The 20669-nt window shown below is 42.8% G+C and overlaps 1 protein-coding gene across 3 annotated transcripts; it reads left to right on the top strand.

Annotated features, from left to right (window-relative positions):
* Positions 1-594: 594 nt before the first annotated feature.
* Positions 595-19174, top strand: LOC139566916 (uncharacterized). 3 transcript variants are annotated; one of them, XM_071388288.1, is made up of 7 exons: positions 595-1073; positions 10977-11144; positions 14040-14198; positions 15934-16045; positions 16284-16411; positions 16920-17383; positions 17764-17876. In XM_071388288.1, the coding sequence occupies exons 1-6, from the start codon at positions 915-917 to the stop codon at positions 16977-16979; spliced, it is 786 nt and encodes a 261-aa protein (XP_071244389.1). In that variant the 5' UTR covers positions 595-914; the 3' UTR covers positions 16980-17383; positions 17764-17876. The 3 variants fall into 3 exon arrangements, with proteins under 3 accessions (XP_071244389.1, XP_071244387.1, XP_071244388.1); XM_071388286.1 differs by lacking the exon at positions 16920-17383 and having other exon boundaries at positions 17764-19174; XM_071388287.1 differs by lacking the exons at positions 595-1073; positions 16920-17383 and adding an exon at positions 9285-9465 and having other exon boundaries at positions 17764-19174.
* The last annotated feature ends 1495 nt before the right edge of the window (positions 19175-20669 follow it).

Raw genomic sequence — 20669 nt, forward strand, 5'->3', positions numbered from 1 at the left:
TCATAACATGGGAGGCCGAATATTAGGAAGGACGCTGACAAGCCGTACGCCTGCCTCACGTGTGGGAAGCGCTTCGCTAAGGTGAAATATGTGAAGCTGCACCAGACCGTTCACACCAAGAAGAGGCCCTTAAAGTGAGCTGTTACAAGAATTTCTCCTTCCTACTGAGTAACCTTATCATGAATAGGTTTTATGTGTAATCAAAGATGCTGGATAAATGAAGATAATTCACTCAGGCAGTTTGCCATAGAAAAAAATGGTTGTTACTGTCTACTTAACGGGGTGGCTCCCATAGACAATGAGATTGCATCTGGGTCTGGCCTACTTCATTGACTTACATTGAAACAGAAACAATGAGTGAGTGGGTGGGATGGTTGTCTAGAAGGGCCACAGCAATTTGAACGGTCATCCAACTCGGAATTCCAACTCGGCCCTCTTTCTCGAGCTCCGACTTGAAAATCACTGACGTCAGGATTTGACCTCGTATTTTTCCGAGATCCCAGTTATTTTGAACGCAAGATAAGAACAGCGCACATACACGTTTTATTTAGTCACGCCCTTTGAGCTATGACGCCAACCAATAACATCCTTTCTCTTCAGTATTAACCCAAGTAAATAATGACCAAGAACAATTTCCATGTTAGCGGTTTTATTGTTGTTATTTAGACCTTTATTAAACACCATGGAACTGAATATATGATTAATTTAACTGCACAGCATCACATACTTACCCCATGTAGTCTTTAATTCGCGTTGGAGACAGGACTTGGTTGATACGCGTTATACGCTTGCTAGCTGCTAACGTTAGCTAACAATGGCTAACTTTATGGTTTTTCACACTCAAATAGCCTCCATCATGGAGGTGCTAGCGAATGCGGCCGTGGCAGATATATGTAAACTCGTAGACGACGACTATGCAGTGTTTCGTTTGGAAATTACTCAAAGCCAGAAAGAAAACAGGGAATTGCGGAGGATACTTCAACTACTGGAACGGAACGTGGCACGGGAACGTGCAGAGAAGACAACGCAGGAGCGCGTGCTCGCCAGTCGTCTCAGTAGACGAATGGCAAGAGGTACATTTTGCAAGGAGCTGTCTCCCCATTCCCCTGAATTTCCCGATAATCACACTCAATTTAAAGAATGCGATGCATGGAACATAATAAATCAATAAATAGTATACCAATAAGTTATGGTAGGTGTTACCTTACACCCTTGCCAATTGTAGACAGAAGGTTTCCATCCAATTAGCGACAGATTTTCATGCAAATGTTCAAAAAAATAAGCCTAAAGAAAATATGCGCATTTTCCCAACACTATCTTGTTTCCATCCAGTTTTTATGCGAGTAAAGTCATAGATCTACCATATAAAAAATAAAAAAAATGACCGCTGTGATGGAAACATTACGTCTCGGTTAAATTGTATAAATACCAACAGATAATTTGTTATTTTGACATGGTGGGATCTTTTTGTGTCGGTAAAATTTATTATTGTCGAAATCGCGGTGGTACGCCATTATTTATTTTTATTTTACCGTTATTTTAACAGGTAAATTGACTGAGAACACGTTCTCATTTACAGCGCAGATCGTGATATAATAACCATCATATCGAGGTAAACTTGGAGTCACGCAGAGATATGGTGTGGTCCTCCCACTAGAACTCAGGAAACCATGCAGTTTATTAGGCTACAGATGAAATAAATTCACACGGTGGTGAAAGTGCACGGTGATGAGCTTGATGCTGCTTTACAATAAATATCGAGGGTCTTATTCTGGTGTTGTGGTGATCCATGCTTGACTGCCGTTTGCCAAATACACATTTTCTTGCACTGTATATGTGTTAGCTGGAGTGCAGGTACCTAGACCAGAGTAGGCAAATTTACTATTTAAAGCAAAAGTTTCTGTGACAAACTATCGGTAGAGTTGAAAAGGTGATGTAAACATATTGAACGTTAGATTTTTATTCAGTACATATAAACTTACACTTACGAAAAAGTACATTGTGTGCACTTATCACGCACAGATTTTTATCCACGGCAAGTTCATTTGGTGGAAACATCACTGGTGGGAAAATGCGCATATTTTCTTTTTGCGGGTTCTAGAATAATCTTTTGCCAATTGGATGGAAATTTAGCTACTGGTGTGTTTCCACCAAACTGACTTCTTGCTGATAAAAATAAGTGGGTGATGACATGGTACACACAAAATGTACTTGCATTAAATAGCAAATGTGCCTACTCTGGTCTTGGCAAGTGCAGCCCAGGGCTTCCCAAACTCAGTCCTGGGCCCCATGGGTGCATGTTTTGTTATTTTGCCCTATCTCTAAACAGCTGATTCAAATAATCAAAGCTTGATGAGGAGTTGGGTATTTGAATCAGCTGTGTAGTGCTAGGGGAAAAAACAAAACGTGCACCACCACGGTGCACTCTGTTCACAACATTGACATCAGCAAACCGCTCGCCCACACGACGCCATACACGCTGTCTGCCTTCTGCCCGGTACAGTTGAAACTGGGATTCATCCATGAGGAGCACAATTCTCCAACGTGCCACTGGCCATCGAAGGTGTGCATTTGCCCACTGAAGTCCATTACAACGCCAAACTGCAGTCAGGTCAAGACCCTGGTGAGGACGACGAGCACGCAGATGAGCTTCCCTGAGATGGTTTCTGACAGCTTGTGCAGAAACGATCCCGCAGGTGAAGATGCCAAATGTGAAGGGGCTGGGCTGGCGTGGTTACACATGGTCTGCGGTTGTGGGGCCGGTTGGACATACTGCCAAAATTCTCTAAAATGACATTGGAGGCGGCTTATGGTAGAGAAATGAACATTAAATTCTCTGGCAACAGCTCTTGTGGACATTCCTGCAGTCAGCATACTAATTGCATGCTGCCTCAACTTGAGACATCTGTGGAATTGTGTTGTGACAAAACTGCACATTTGAGTGCATTTGAGTGCATGATAATGCTGTTTAATCAGCTTCTTGATATGCCACACCTGTGAGGTGCATGGATTATCTTGGCAAAGGAGAAATGCTCACTAACAGGGATGTACATTTGAGAGAAATAAGCTTTTTGTGCATATGGAAAATGTCTTGGATCTTTTATTTCAGCTCATGAAACATGGGAGCAACACTTTACATGTTGCATTTGTTTTTGTTTAGTATAGTATAATATGTTACTGTCACGTCCTGACCTTAGTTCCGTTTTTGTGTCTCTATTTTAGTTTGGTCAGGGCATGAGTTAGGGTGGGCAGTCTATGTTCTTTTTTCTAGGTTGTTGTTTTTCTATGTGTTTGGCCTGGTGTGGTTCCCAATCAGAGGCAGCTGTTTATCGTTGTCTCTGATTGGGAGCCATATTTAGGTAGCCTGTTTTCCATTGTGTGTTGTGGGTGATTGTTTCCTGTGTTAGTGTTTGTTTCACATTTCAGGACTGTTTCGGTTTTCGTTATCATTCACTTTGTTATTTTTGTATTTTGTCGTGTTCAGTTTTATTAAACTATCATGGACACTTACCACGCTGCATATTGGTCCGATCTTTCATACTCCTCGTCTGAAGAGGAGGAAAATCGTTACAGTTACATTATTATGATTACATAAGACAGATGGTTACTTAAGGCAATAACAAAAGTAGGGTGGTTGGTCGAGGTGGATGGGTGGGTGTTTACAGTGGCGATTTTAGCATGTAAATCTTGGTGGTGCAAACAAAGAAAATTGGGATGCAAAGCAGCAACAAAACACCATACATTAATTGCACTATAACACTGACAAACAGTGCCCACAAACTGTTAGGGCCTACATAAAGCTGTCCCAACAGCAGTCCCAACACTTTACCACTGCTACAGTTCATTCAGCCTCATTTACTGCCTTTAAAAAAAACATAACTGATATGGCTGACTTGCTTAAACAAATGTGGTTTCTACTGACAATTGAGATGTACAAACTATGGCATAAGGGGACGACAAGCGGATAAGAAGCAATCTGTAATTTCGATTAAGACATTAATGAGCGAGAGACGACGGACATAGTCAATATAACTATTTGTTCAGCACTTTTGAAATGTACAGCGACAGAATTCAGAACATGGGCCGTTCTTACATATAAACAGACAATGAAAGGTCATACAATATTCAATTATTACCTTACTCTAAAACAGGTTATAGGCAAACAAGACCACACCAGCCACGAACGATGTGTTTACAATACCGGGTTTGTGAAAACATACCAAATTATTAGGGTGAGGTACATGGGCTACTAACAGCTTACTACACAACATACACTTAGTATTACTTTGGCGACAGTATACATATCTCTCTGGCATCCTATATAATTTATGAAGCAGCATAAGACATTTTTGGACTCATGCTGTGATGTGCTTGAACAGGAAAGTGGTGCGGCGGTCCTTTAGTGGGAAAATTTTGTCATCATAGAGAAAGATGCCGGATTTAAAATTCCAAGTTGAATGACGGTTCAAAACGTATTTTCCCAATCGTAGCTCGTTTTTCCCCAGTTCCCAGTTGTGTTGAACTAACAGTTATCCACTGATTCCTTCCCATACCACTCATTGTTGAATTTGCGTATTCCAACTTGTTGTGTAATGTTTATGTCCAATGGCCGATGAGCAACGAAGACGTTTTATCTCTAATTTCGATTCATATGACAAACATTGAAAAGGATTTGATTGTCGACTTGATTCATGGTGACGCTTGCTAGCTAAGATTTTGAAAATATGATGTTGACAGTCCAGTCAAAGCTACTGTAGATATAAGGTGATAAGGTGTATTTTCTGCTGGCTAGCCCCACCACCACAGAAAGCACTGAGCTAGGCTGAAACACCTGCATTTAAGAGCTGCCTTACTCAAGAAAGCAAAAAAGAGACCATGTTTGTATGCGGCTTTATTAACTCAATTACATTGTAAAAAAAAATATTGTTTGCAATCTGATATGTGATAAGTATTAATGCCAAAATAACAAGAACAACAGGCAAGCAACCCCATCCCCCCCAAAAAGATTATATATATATATATATATACACTGCTCAAAAAAATAAAGGGAACACTAAAATAACACATCCTAGATCTGAATGAATGAAATATTCTTATTAAATACTTTTTTCTTTACATAGTTGAATGTGCTGACAACAAAATCACACAAAAATTATCAATGGAAATCAAATTTATCAACCCATGGTGGTCTGGATTTGGAGTCACACTCAAAATTAAAGTGGAAAACCACACTACAGGCTGATCCAACTTTGATGTAATGTCCTTAAAACAAGTCAAAATGAGGCTCAGTAGAGTGTGTGGCCTCCATGTGCCTGTATGACCTCCCTACAACGCCTGGGCATGCTCCTGATGAGGTGGCGGATGGTCTCCTGAGGGATCTCCTCCCAGACCTTAACTAAAGAATCCGCCAACTCCTGGACAGTCTGTGGTGCAACGTGGCTTTGGTGGATGGAGCGAGACATGATGTCCCAGATGTGCTCAATTGGATTCAGGTCTGGGGAACAGGCGGGCCAGTCCATAGCATCAATGCCTTCCTCTTGCAGGAACTGCTGACACACTCCAGCCACATGAGGTCTAGCATTGTCTTGCATTAGGAGGAACCCAGGGCCAACCGGACCAGCATATGGTCTCACAAGGGGTCTGAGGATCTCATCTCGGTACCTAATGGCAGTCAGGCTACCTCTGGCGAGCACATGGAGGGCTGTGCGGCCCCCCAAAGAAATGCCACCCCACACCATGACTGACCCACCGCCAAACCGGTCATGCTGGAGGATGTTGCAGGCAGAAGAACGTTCTCCACGGCGTCTCCAGACTCTGTCACGTCTGTCACGTGCTCAGTGTGAACCTGCTTTCATCTGTGAAGAGCACAGGGCGCCAGTGGCGAATTTGCCAATCTTGGTGTTCTCTGGCAAATGCCAAACGTCCTGCACGGTGTTGGGCTGTAAGCACAACCCCCACCTGTGGACGTCGGGCCCTCATACCACCCTCATGGAGTCTGTTTCTGACCGTTTGAGCAGACACATGCACATTTGTGGCCTGCTGGAAGTCATTTTGCAGGGCTCTGGCAGTGCTCCTCCTGATCCTCCTTGCACAAAGGCGGAGGTAGCGGTCCTGCTGCTGGGTTGTTGCCCTCCTACGGCCTCCTCCACGTCTCCTGGTGTACTGGCCTGTCTCCTGGTAGCGCCTCCATGCTCTGGACACTACGCTGACAGACACAGCAAACCTTCTTGCCACAGCTCGCATTAATGTGCCATCCTGGATGAGCTGCACTACCTGAGCCACTTGTTTGGGTTGTAGACTCCGTCTCATGCTACCACTAGAGTGAAAGCACCACCAGCATTCAAAAGTGACCAAAACATCAGCCAGGAAGCATAGGAACTGAGAAGTGGTCTGTGGTCACCACCTGCAGAACCACTCCTTTATTGGGGGTGTCTTGCTAATTGCCTATAATTTCCACCTGTTGTCTATTCCATTTGCACAACAGCATGTGAAATTTATTGTCAATCAGTGTTGCTTCCTAAGTGGACAGTTTGATTTCACAGAAGTGTGATTGACTTGGAGTTACATTGTGTTGTTTAAGTGTTCCCTTTATTTTTTTGAGCAGTGTATATATATATTTGTTTTTACCTAAAGGTGTGGGGCTCAAAATGAATGACGGATCGCCACTGGGTGTATAATTCGAACGTTTTACAACACAAATGTGGCGACTACGAATATCATCACAGACAATTTTAGCTAATTAACAACTTGTAAACATTTGTGCACAACATTTTAGAGAAATACGCTTTTGTGCATATGAAACATTTCTGGGATCTTTTATTTCTGCCCATGAAACACGGGACCAACTCTTTACATGTTGCGTTTATATTTTTGGTCAGCGTACATTTAAAGCCAGATACCTTTAGACTTTTACTCAAGTATTTTACTTGGTGACTTTTACTTTAGTTATTTTCTCAATTAAGTTATTTTTACTTTTACTCAAGTATAGCAATTGAGTACTTTTTCCACCACTGCTAGCATAATACATTTTACTAGCTAGGTTTCCATCCAATTGGCGACAGATTTTCATGCGACTATTACAAAATATGCTTAAAGAAAATAGTGGTGTGTTTCCACCATATGGATTTGTTGTGGATAAAAATCAGTGCGTGATAGTGCTCACACGATTTACTCTTTCGTTTAAGTTTTTATGTACCGAATAAAAAGTAAATGTGTTTCCATCACATTTTCAACTCGACCGGTAGTTTTGTCACAAAACTGTTTAATTAAATAGCAAATGTACCTACTCTGGTTTTAGCACTTGCGCTCTAGCCAACAGATACAGTGCGAGAAGGCTGTGCGGGTAGGCTCGTCTACATAATGAGATTATTATGGATAAGAGGCAGTCAAGCGTCGTTCAACATGTCACCGAATAAGACCCTCGATATTTATTGGAAAGGAGCATCAAGATCACCGTGCACTTTCACCACCCTGTGGAAGTTCATCATAACTTCTTTCATCTGTAGCCTAATAAACTGTATGGTTTGACTAAACTGTATGGTTTCCCGAGTCATAGTGGGAGGACATCACACCATATAATCGCGTGACTCCAAGTTAACTTCGATATGATTGTTATTATATCAATATTTGCGCATAAAGGCGATTCCACCACCATTTCTTGCATAATACGTTTTACCGACACAGTAGAAAAAATTATCTGTCAACATTGTAACATTTTTACCGAAACTGATTTATAACGGTAAGATTTTTTTTCTTGATCGGATGGTCAGGGGGCAGGAACAGAATTACAAATAATTTGTAGACTGCAAATTAACCGCAAGAAGCACAAACAGATAAAATGTTTGACTAAAACATAACCATTTTAAACTTTAATTACGTTTGTATACGATCACCTCTCTCTCTATGCTGCATGGAAATACTTGAGAACAAAATTCTTAAATTAAAATAAATTGGAGCTGATTTCCGGGTGTTTTTAGTCTTATGTCTCACAATGAAATGTTAACAAAAACATTTTGCTCAGGAAACTTTAGGGGTCGCAGTTGAGGAACCTTGCAGTATGACTTTACTTGTATGAAAACTGTGGATGTAAACGTAGTTAATGTCAATAGTGTACAATATAGCGTTGAGCATTAACTTAACCACTCCTTTCCCCCCAATCCCTCTCTTAGGTGAAGGACATCTCACAGGTGGCCACAGGACCTTTGCAAAGCCAGCAGGACACATTTACATTTTACATTTAAGTCATTTAGCAGACGCTCTTATCCAGAGCGACTTACAAATTGGTGCATTCACCTTATGATATCCAGTGGAACAACCACTTTACAATAGTGCATCTAACTCTTTTAAGGGGGGGGGGGGGTTAGAAGGATTACTTTATCCTATCCTAGGTATTCCTTAAAGAGGTGGGGTTTCAGGTGTCTCCGGAAGGTGGTGATTGACTCCGCTGACCTGGCGTCGTGAGGGAGTTTGTTCCACCATTGGGGTGCCAGAGCAGCGAACAGTTTTGACTGGGCTGAGCGGGAACTGTACTTCCTCAGAGGTAGGGAGGCGAGCAGGCCAGAGGTGGATGAACGCAGTGCCCTTGTTTGGGTGTAGGGCCTGATCAGAGCCTGAAGGTACGGAGGTGCCGTTCCCCTCACAGCTCCGTAGGCAAGCACCATGGTCTTGTAGCGGATGCGAGCTTCAACTGGAAGCCAGTGGAGAGAGCGGAGGAGCGGGGTGACGTGAGAGAACTTGGGAAAGTTGAACACCAGACGGGCTGCGGCGTTCTGGATGAGTTGTAGGGGTTTAATGGCACAGGCAGGGAGCCCAGCCAACAGCGAGTTGCAGTAATCCAGACGGGAGATGACAAGTGCCTGGATTAGGACCTGCGCCGCTTCCTGCGTGAGGCAGGGTCGTACTCTGCGAATGTTGTAGAGCATGAACCTACAGGAACGGGTCACCGCCTTGATGTTAGTTGAGAACGACAGGGTGTTGTCCAGGATCACGCCAAGGTTCTTAGCACTCTGGGAGGAGGACACAATGGAGTTGTCAACCGTGATGGCGAGATCATGGAACGGGCAGTCCTTCCCCGGGAGGAAGAGCAGCTCCGTCTTGCCGAGGTTCAGCTTGAGGTGGTGATCCGTCATCCACACTGATATGTCTGCCAGACATGCAGAGATGCGATTCACCACCTGGTTATCAGAGGGGGGAAAGGAGAAGATTAATTGTGTGTCGTCTGCATAGCAATGATAGGAGAGACCATGTGAGGATATGACAGAGCCAAGTGATTTGGTGTATAGTGAGAATAGGAGAGGGCCTAGAACAGAGCCCTGGGGGACACCAGTGGTGAGAGCACGTGGTGCGGAGACAGATTCTCGCCACGCCACCTGGTAGGTGACGTGACACAACACGTGGAGAGATGATCAACCCATAGCAATAGATGAGGGGAGTGGAACCTCAACCCAGCATATTATTGTGATAGAGGTTAGTGTCATAGTGTAATATAAAAAATTATAGTACATCAAATGTGGCCAATTTATTTCAGAAAGTCTCCCCTCAGCTATTCATTACTCGCCAACAGCCAATAAAATTGCAGGGTGCCAAATACAAATCAACAGAAATCTCATAAATCAAATTTCTCGAACACACAAGTATTAGGCACCATTTTAAAGATAAAATTCTCGTTAATCCAGACACAGTGTCTGATTTCAAAAATGCTTTACAGCGAAAGCTCCACAAACGATTATGTTAGGTCACCATTCACAGATAAACCCAGCCATTTTTCCCGCCAAAGAGAGGAGTCACAAAAAGCACAAATAGAGATAAGATTCATCACTAACCTTTGATGATCTTCATCAGATGACACTCATAGGACTTCATGTTACACAATACATGTATGTTTTGTTCGGTAAAGTTCATATTTATATCCAAAAATCTTATTTTACATTGGCGTGTTAGATTCAGTAGTTCCAAAACATGCAGTGATATTGCAGAGAGCCACATGAATTCACAGTAATACTCATAATAAATGTTGATGAAAATACAGCTATTATACATGAAACTTTAGATTTTTAAAAAACTTTACGGAAATAGCATAATCTGAGAACAGCGCTCAGAGCCCAAACCAGCCAGAGAAATATCCGCCATGTGTGGTAGTCAACATTATTCATATTATTCATATATAAATATTCACTTACCTCTGATGATCTTCATCAGAATGCACTCCCAGGAATCGCAGTTCCACAATAAATGCTTGTTTTGTTCGATAATGTCCATAATTTATGTCCATTTATGTCCAATAGCTTCTTTTGTTAGGGCGTTTGGTAAACAATCCAAAAGCGCGATCTGGTCCATTCGGACGAAACGTTCAAAAAGTTATATTACAGATCGAAGAAACTTGTCAAACTAAGTATAGAATCAATCTTTAGGATGTTTTTATCATAAAAGTTCAATACTGTTCCAACCGGAGAATTCCATTGTCTGTAGAAATGCCCTGGAACGAGAGCAACCTCTCAAGTGAAAGCGCATGACTGAGAACGAGGGTGTAGGCAGACCCCTTAGTAAAACAGCTCCCATCCGGCCCCCCTTCACATGAGCAGCCTGAAACCACGTTCTAAAGACGGTTGACATCTAGTGGAAACCTTAGGAAGTGAAAAATAACCCATATCCCACTGTGTATTCGATAGGGGTGAGTTCAAAAACTACAAACCTCACATTTCCCACTTCCTGTTTGGATTTTTTCTCAGGTTTTTGCCTGCCATATGAGTTCTATTATACTCACAGACATCATTCAAACAGTTTTAGAAACTTCAGAGTGTTTTCTATCCAATACTAATAATAATATGCATATATTAGCATCTGGGATTGAGTAGGAGGCAGTTAACTCTGGGCATGCTATTAATCCAAAAGTGGAAATGCTGCCCCCTATCTCAAACAAGTTTTTGTTATCCAATTCTATTTATGTACCAGAATAACCTCTCTTCTTCTTGTGTCAGTCTGCAGAGGCTGCAGGTCCTGGGGTTATGCAGGAGAGACCTGAAGGAGAGGAGGACCCAAGACACAGAAGAGACATCCTGACTGGAGAGGCTGGAGCGCCCCCTGAAGCCATGGAGGACCTCACCGCCGCTGCACCCCTGCCCAGGACCCAACACAGCATCACAGAGGTCAGTGGAACGCCAAACGCTGTCTTCAAGTCAGAGACAGACACAGACTTAACTGTAAGGCTCTTACACATAGGATCTGACTACAGATCAGACCCAGAGAGACTGGGTCTGGGGAGACTGGGCTGTCCTCCTGCTCCTGGCTCTGAGTATTTACCGGTATTTCACCAGAGCCAGAGGACGGTTGATTCTCTTGGTGATGGTGACGCGTTAGACACTGCCGTTGATGATCTGTCTTGTTCTTACACTACAGAGATGGAAAGGTAAGAACTTTGGGATTAAGATAAAGGTGTCAGAAACAATATGACTACTACAGAGCCCAAGATAGAGCAGACCACACAAACTTAAATGTACAGGGGGTGGGTCACCAAAATAAGAGATTTGAGATCAGGTTTAAGATCAAATATGTCACCAAGTACAGTTCCAAAAGGAATAAATAAAAAATAAAACCCATTTTTAAATCGGATCTTTTACCTAATGGTGGTGCTCTAAACATTCACAAATTCTCATTGGAACACAGACATTTTAAAAGTGAATGGCTTGCGCAATGTGCATACCTTAATTTCGTCTTACAGGAATGACTTTTTCTAAATTTTGTTACGATACAGCCTTATAACATTGATTAAAACCTTTTTTTCCCTTCATCAAGCTACACACAATACCACATAATGACAAAGCAAAAACAGTTTGTTAGAAATTTTTGCTAAAAAATATACAAATAAATGAAAACTGAAACATCACATTTACTTAAGTATTCAGACCCTTTACTCAGTACTTTGCTGAAGCACCTTTGGTAGCGATTACAGCATCGAGTCTTCTTGGGTATGACGCTACTAGGTTGGCAGACTTGTATTTGGGGAGTTTCTCCCATTTTTCTCTGCAGATCCTCTCAAGCTCTGTCAGGTTAGATGGGGAGTGTCACTGCACAGCTATTTTCAGGTCTCTCCAGAGATGTTCGGCTGGGCCAGTCAAGGACATTCAGAGACTTGTCCCGAAGCCACTCCTGCGTTGTCTAGGCTGTGTGCTTAGGGTCGTTGTCCTGTTGGAAGGTGAACCTTCGCCCAAGTCTGAGGTCCTGAAGGCTCTGGAGCAGGTTTTCATCCAGGATCTCTCTGTAATTTGCCCAAGCAGGCTGTCATGTGCCTTTTTACTGAGGAGTGGCTTCTGTCTGGCCACTCTACCATGAAGGCCTGATTGGTGGAGTCCTGCAGAGATGGTTGTCCTTCTGGAAGGTTCTCCCATCCGGTTTTTGGTCACCTCCCTGGCCAAGGTCCTTCTCCCCCGATTGCTCAGTTTGGCCGGACGGCCAGCTCTAGGAAGAGTCTTGGTGGTTACAAACTTCTTCCATTTAAGAATGATGGAGGTGACTGTGTTCTTGGGGACCTTCAATGCTGCAGACATTTTTTGGTACCTTTCCCCAGATCTGTGCTTCGACACAATCCTGTCTTGGTGCTCTACGGACAATTCCTTTGACCTCATGGCCTGGTTTTTGCTCTGACATGCATTGTCAACTGTGGGACCTTATATAGACAGGTGTGTGCCTTTCCAAATCATGTCCAATCAATTGAATTTACCACAGGTGGACTCAAATCAAGTTTTAGAAACATCAAGGATGATCAATGAAAACACGATGCACCTGAGTTCAATTTGGAGTCTAATAGCAAAGGCTCTGAATACTTATATAAATATGGTATTTCTGTATTTATTTTGTGTAAATTTGCCAAAATCACATGATATCACTGTGCCAAAATGCCTGAACATATTTTCAAGCCTGACATCTTAAAATTACCTTAGTAGTCAGCCTATGGTGTAGAAAAGTAAAAAATAAGCCACAGACCGGTGAAGAAACGTCAAACTACTTTTCCTATTTGTAAACGATGAGCTAGCTAAACGGAGCATGTGGAGGATGCATACAAGGTCATATGGATGGAGAAGGAAATGCATTGCTTTACAATGACCAGGGTGTATGTACCCTTTCCATTCATACTAAATGTTTGCACTTTTGGTAACTTGACCTACACTGCATACTCTCTGAATATGTCCATAGCGCATTATTTATGGACTTTATGGGGGGAGATTCTTATAAAATTGCCAGCAGTAAGATTTGAGTTAGATTTCCAAAAAGACAAGGCCTGTAGCTTTCAAATTATATGTTTTTCTGATTAAAATAAAATAAAAAATGTAATCCCCACACTCACCGGGCCATGTACAGGCCCCAAAACAATCACTCAGAGTTTAACAGGTTTAAATTGAATCACTAATAACATGAAATAAATAAAAAGCTTCAGAAATTACTTTGTGAAAGCAACAATATAACTATGGTTTTACAATTATGGTGAAAACTTGGAGAAATGTTGGGGTTAAGTGGGTTAAAATCTTCCTAGAAATCACAGAGGATGCACAATTTTTGCACAACTGTAGTCTTTATTCATATTAAACATCTGATTTATTGAATTTTCCATGTGGTCTATATTAAAGGGCACTTCATTTAATACAACGGCCTTTTAAAATGTAATACTTGTGCACAATTTCCACGTAAAAGGGATGAAAAGGCACATTTCGTGGAATGACCCTTATCACCAATATACATTTAGTAAATATACCTACACATACCCACACACTAACAAACACATACTGTACATGTCAAAATAGTTTAGCAGGTTCGTCTGATGATGACTTTTGACTTATCATAGCTGACTTGTTTTTGCCCACAACATCATATTTATGTCCACCATGATGGGTTTAACAACAATGAAGTCATAATGTATAGTAGTATAGGACTCAAACTTAGTGGGGATGGGCAAACACTCCATGTTGAAAGTGTTTTATTATCTGTGTGTACGTACCTGAGGGAGTATACTGTATGTCTGTGTATTCTGTATCACCCGTCTCTTCCAGGAGGAGGGTCCAGAGTTGCTGTTGGTGAAGGAGGAGAGGTGTGAGGAGGGTCTGGGGAACCCTGAGGGGACCATGGTCATGGAGGACAACCAGACTACACCTCCTGAACCCACAGAGGAACCAGCTGAGCAGCACAGGACCACACACAGTCTCACTGAGGTGAGCCCACTGTGAACTACGGTCTGAATGGTATTAGGTCAGGGTCTGTGTCCATAAAGCCTATCAGAGTAGGAGTGCTGATCTAGGATCAGTTTAGCCTTTTAGATCATAATGAATAAGATTATGTAGACCAGTGGCTGTCAGTGCTGTTTTCTTTCTCAATGAGCATGGCTTTATTTCTATTACAGCATATTGGATGACTGTCATTCATATTCCATTCACCCAGTTAAATGTAACATCGATAGGTTTAGGCTACGACATGATACTCAAATTGTCCCAAAACCTATTTCATGAGGTTGCGAGAACCTAGCCTATTAATGAAAGCTTACAACATAGGTGCACACAGGTCGAGAGAAAAATTTGAGGTGACGGACAGTGACACATGGACAGACCGTGACACATTCAATACCGTCATGCACACTCTTGCCTGCATCTAGCTTATCTCGGATGTAATCATTAGTCCAACAGTTGCAAACGAGAGTTTATTTTGGACAAATTCAGGTATTTTTCCCCACGTTTCATTTGCTTCCATTTAAGAAACGTTTTTCAACAGAATTGGCAAAATGAATACACCCCTGTTCACTTTCATAGCAGCCATGTTGTATTCCTTCTCGCCTCTATGCACTCTCCTCTTCTCACCTTTTCCCTTTGTTTGTGGACTTCAATGCACAACACATCAGCTGTATGTGACCTGATGAAAAAACCTTTCCAAGCCAAACCATGTCATAACCGCTACACACAGCCTACATCGTTGTTCCCATATTAGCTGAAGTAACATCCTAGTCAACATAGAAATAATGCGTTAGTAAACCCGCTACAATCATGCAGTTGCATTTGCAGCTGCAGCTGCAGCTGCACAGTTGCAGCTGCATTTGCTAAGTGAAACTGAAAGTGAAAAAAAATGACTCTCTCTTGCTTCTCCTTCATTTTTTAAGAAATTAATTTGTTGAAAACCATTCAACTATTGTCTTTCTCTCTCTTTGAGTCAACTACGCACCACATTTTATGCACTGCAGTGCTAGCTAGCAGTAGCTTATGCTTTCAGTACTAGATTAATTCTCTGATCCTTTGATTGGGTGGATAACATGTCAGTTCATGCTGCAAGAGCAGCATGAAGTTGTCATAATTACTGTGTAAGTCTATGGAAGGGGGTTAGAACCAAGAGCCTCTTAGGTTTTGTATTGAAGTCAATGTACCAAGAGTAGGACGGAAGATAACTGTCCTCTAGCTACACCATGGTGCTACCCTACAGAGTGCTGTTGAGGCTACTGTAGACCTTCATTGCAAAACAGTGTGTTTTAATGAATTATTTGGTGACGTGAATATATTTAGTATTGTTTTATCTAAAGGATACCTTTTTAAATGTTTTACCATTTTTTGTTTTATGAATTCACTGAGGAGGATGGTCCTCCCCTTCCTCCTCAGATGAGCCTCCACTGATGTAGACAGGTGAGGACCTGATCCTCGATCCGCACTTCTACTCTGAGAATCTTTGTGGATACGGCCCCTAGACTTCATAAATTGTGTCTTAAGTGTGGGACCATGCCTTTCAATTTTCAAACCATTAGAGTGTTAAGTAATCAAATCAACTAACACGTTTGCAGTGTCAACTCAACTAACATGTTTGCATAGTGCTCACAGCAATCCCTCATTGCCCAATCAGAAGATGCTCCATAGCAGGGTGCTCATATCATATTTCTTGATCCAACATCCTCTCACTCTGTATCTCTTACAGTCAGTAGACATGGAGGATGGGAAGCCTGATCTGCTGCTGGTCAAAGAGGAGACAATAGAAGATGGACCAGAGAGCATTGATCTGCTGAGTGGATTAAAGATGAGGGAGCAAGGTAAGGGAGAAATGCATACAGCCTACATACAGTAATAGATCTGGGAATAGTGATGCACCTGGCTATACATTTTTTCTTATTCAAAAAATGAAATCAATACAACTTCAGTTTAAGTAAATAAAACACATGTAAGAATGTATGAACTTGACTAATTAATTGGTAATTGGTAAAAAATAACCTCCATATGTAGAGTTCTCTGCCATGTATATAAAGTCTATTTTCTAACCGCTTCCTGCAGGTGGTTGGCTGGAGGCTAACAGAGGAGACTGGGCGGCCATCTTGGATTCCCAGACTCAGATGGGTGCAGCCAAGGACCCAGGGGACAACATCACCGAGCAGGCCAGGACCAGAGGCAACATAGTGGAGGTCAGTGGATGGGACAGCGTCCTCAACTCTGGGCTGGGGAACTAACACTGTTAACCACAACAACTGAACTTAGTCTACATGACAACAGACTTGCTGAGAGCAGGGCAAGGTGTAGGTTTCAACCGCGGGGACGGGGAGGTGCCCATATGCCGCGGGAGAGAACTGACACTGACTCTGCTAGCGATGCTCTGTCCTGCTCCTATAGTTGTGATTCAGAGAGACTGATGGTGCCTCAGGTTAACCCCCAAACAGGTGCTGCCTTCAGCCTGCCTTCTATAGGATCTATCAACTGGAACATGGACCCTGGGACAACACAGACACTCCCTGACATTCGTCCTTCCCACACTCTCATAATGTTAAACCAGACCTCAGGCAATGTCAGTGCCTTAAAACTAAATGGCTACACAAGCCAAATGACAGTAGTAGTAACTCTATCAGTAGATTCGGTGGCAAAGAGAAACGCTTCACGTGTTCATTCTGTGGGAAAGCCTTCCGTTTCTCCAAACAGGTGGAGATCCACCAGAGGGTCCACACAGGGGAGAAACCCGTACAGCTGCTCCCAGTGTGAGGCTCTCCCACCAGCACCAGCTGAAGATGCACCTGAGAAGTCGTTCGACTGCAGGAAGAGGTTTCTTAGAGAGGCGCTACCTCAGGATACACCATCATAAAATTCACCCGGCCCATATAAAGTGATTTGTCATGTAGAACTAGTTACTTTGTAGTTAAATCTGTTGGTTTTGGATGTAGTAGTGAACTGGATGTGGTGAACTGAGCAAAGAATGAGTATGATGAGGCAGAGTAGATGATATGGTGATGGTTGGTGTGATGGTGTCTGTAAAAATGCTTCACTGACGAAAAGTGATTTGATGTTGGTGTTTTTTAATGAGGGAATGATCGTGCTTTAATTCATGTTTACTTGACATGAAGTAGTGAAGCTGTGTGTAATGCAATTGTACCAGATTTACACAAAAGGTAAAGTGTTACCATAATGAGTTATTCTACTTGTCACGTATTGTTTTGTGCAATAAAACTACTGTACTTCACGTTATGTGAGTGTGTGAACACTTTGTTCAAATTAAATACAAAATTCCTGACATACTTGGTTATTTTTTGTATCATTGCAGGGGCTGTTTCCCTTATGTCAGTTGAACCAAAACATTATACTTAATTCTTGAATCAACTCATAGGGACAATTTTTATTATAAACTCCAATGACTCCATATTGTTAGGTACTTAAATCAGTGTTAAAGATGGGCTTGACTGTGGTTAACATTTTATTATAATGTGTACAGCAAAGAATTTTGTATATAAAACTTTATGCTTTTATTTTCCATTTTTGTTACCGTCTGCAGTCTGAGGACCTGCTGATATCTGGTGTTGCTGGTGGGAGAGACTGGACCTCTGAAGCAGCTGGTCGCAAACCCTGGCCCCGGATCAGAACCCTGGATCAGGAGCCGTCGCTCTTCCTTCCCAAGTCGGAACCAGGACCCAACCAAGAGGGACAGAGACTCCACACAGAACACAACCAGTGGACAAGTGGACTGAACAACCTCAGTCCTGGTGGACATCAGAGAGACAGATGCTCCAGTCAGGGATCTAGTCTGCAGCCCAGACCCTTCTCTTTACAGTCTCAGTGCAGGGATGGAGCAGGTCCTGGGGCTGATAGAGATAGACCCTCGTGTTCCTATGATACAAACAGCACAGTATCCATGTTGAGCAGAGCAGGTCACCTTGGGATTCAGCCTTCACAGAGAGTGGTGGGAGACCCCCCTGGTGGTAGTCTTTCAGGAAGTCTGTCTTCTCCTTCAGGATCTAGTCTAATGCTTGGTGACTGGGTTCAAAGAAGGCCTGGACCTGGGTCTAGCCTTCCTCAACTACCTCATGGTTACCCCACCAATACAGACAGGGTCAGGATGGGTGTTCACCACAAGAGGTACCTAGCCTTTAACACATCACACAATCCTAACAACACCCAAACAATGACTAGAGGTCAAGGAGGGAGCTCAAAGACTAACCACCTGAGGGTGGTGGCTCCTGCTTCTACCTCCTCTGGTGTCATTGGGTCACAACGTGGGAAGCCAGGCATTAGGACGGACGCTGACAAGCCGTACGCCTGCCCCACGTGTGGGAAGCGCTTCACCGAGGCGACTTATGTGAAGAGGCACCAGACCGTTCACACCAAGGAGAGGCCCTTCAAGTGCAAACTATGTTACAAGAGCTTCTCATTCCTGAGTAACCTTATCAGACATAGGAGTGTTCACAATGGGGAGAAATCGTAGCAGTGTGGTTTTAGATGTACACAGGGGATATCAGGGAACCATTCTTTAGCTGACATATTATAGTTATGATGTGAAGTGTCTTGGGGTAAGAGGTTTTTTTGGATTACTAAGTCCCTCAGTTGAGCATCTAGGTATGCAGTCTTTCTCACATGAAACAGACTTCTTTTTTGGTGTGCTGGCATACTTATTGTCATTGAAGTGTTTGTCTCTGAATTTGTCTGTTCTATTCATAACAAATATACTGTCCCTCTTTTGTATAACACCCCCTTCCCCCCAAAAAACATTATTTGACAATCAGGTGGTACCTATTCCTTTATGTACTATAAATAGGTGATCAAATCTGTTAATACATGATAATTCATGTTCTTTTGATATGTTGACTTTTTATTTTCTTGTTTATCATTTAGAATTAATGTAACGATGTGCGCTGAGAGTCGGGAAGTTCAGGGAGTGAGGGTTTTAATAAATAAATGCAACATGACACGAACAACGCACAGACTTAACACAGGAACAGAAACAATGACGCCTGGGGAAGGAACCAAAGGGAGTGACATATATAGGGAAGGTAATCAGGGAAGTGATGGAGTCCAGGTGAGTCTGATGATGTGTTGCTGCGCGTAATGACGGTGACTGGTGTGCGACATAACGAGCAGCCTGGTGACCTCGAGGCCGGAAAGGGAGCACACGTGACAATTAGTGGTCTTCGTATCATCGGCTTCGTTAGAACCTATAGGTTTCCGTCCTTTCCACAGATGGGATCTAGCCAGCCATTGTTTTTGTCATTTAGGGTAATTTTTCTAAACAAGTCTTCACTTGAGCTTGAAGGATACTGATCATGAATAGGTTTGATGTGTCATGTTATAGGCAGTACCATATTTCAAAGAACAGCATGGGTGGTGTGATGACGCAAAAGTTTAAGAATGGTGCTAAGTTCAGTTCATCTACGGAGTACACAATCTTATCTTTAGGTCTGCTTGCTCTCTTGATGATCTTGAAATGGAGTCGGTGGGCAGTGGTGAGGTAGACCAGAATGAAGTAGGCCTACCTGCGGCGACAGGTGTGGTAGAGACTTACAACATTTGCCTTGTGAAGCCTACCGGAGAAGATTTTGGACTGGTGGGAATGAGATTTTTGGAAAGAGTGGATTCAAGGTGGATCAAAGGAAAAATAATATTTGTGGAGTTTGTGACGCCTGCCATTTGGTGAGACGTACTGTAGACCCGGTAGCAATGATGAGACTGAGAATATCGTCTGTCTTGTTGAGCTTTGACAGAGTTTCTACCTGATAAGGTCAGGTTAGGTTATATTTGCTATTCTATGAGGGCCTATGTTCCGAGCCCGCTACAGTGCTTGAGGTGACGAGGATTCAAACATGTTGCATCAGTGTGTAGAAGGGAGATCACACAATGTCAGAAATGTGTAGGAGGGAATAGTCATAAGGAGTGTACAGTTGGGATAGAGAAAGCATTGTATGTCAACTGTGGGGGCACTCATGCAGCTGGGGATCCGAAGCGCCCTCAGAGACAGGTTGAGATGGCCAGAGTTCGAGTAGTGAGGCAGGGAAGAGAGTAGAGGTGAGTGATTTGACTGGGAGCCCCCTAGTGAGTAGGTCTAAAGGGAGAGATCCAGAGAGTATGAGATTTTGTTAGGTTGGATTTCCTGATTTTTATAGCCATGGTGATCAACCGCAATGCACTGATGGAGTAGAAATCACAGAAGATAGATGTGGTAGTTGCAGCAGCAGAGAAATATTTGGGTGTGAGAGATTTTAGTGCAGAAAATGTACAGGGAGTTTTGAGAGAAGGGGTTCCATCCTCCAAGGCTGACGGCCGGATGTAGGATTTCTTAGGGCCAAAGTAGTTGGATGGGGTGGTGGGTTTTGGGGGGGAGTGTATAGGTGCAGGGTTAGATGGTGGTGCAATTTAGAGGTCCTGAACAGTCATTCCGAAACATATTTTTAAACTAATTACCAGGAAGTT

Source organism: Salvelinus alpinus, chromosome 39, assembly GCF_045679555.1.
Source record: "Salvelinus alpinus chromosome 39, SLU_Salpinus.1, whole genome shotgun sequence".
NCBI classification, from domain to species: Eukaryota; Metazoa; Chordata; class Actinopteri; order Salmoniformes; family Salmonidae; genus Salvelinus; species Salvelinus alpinus.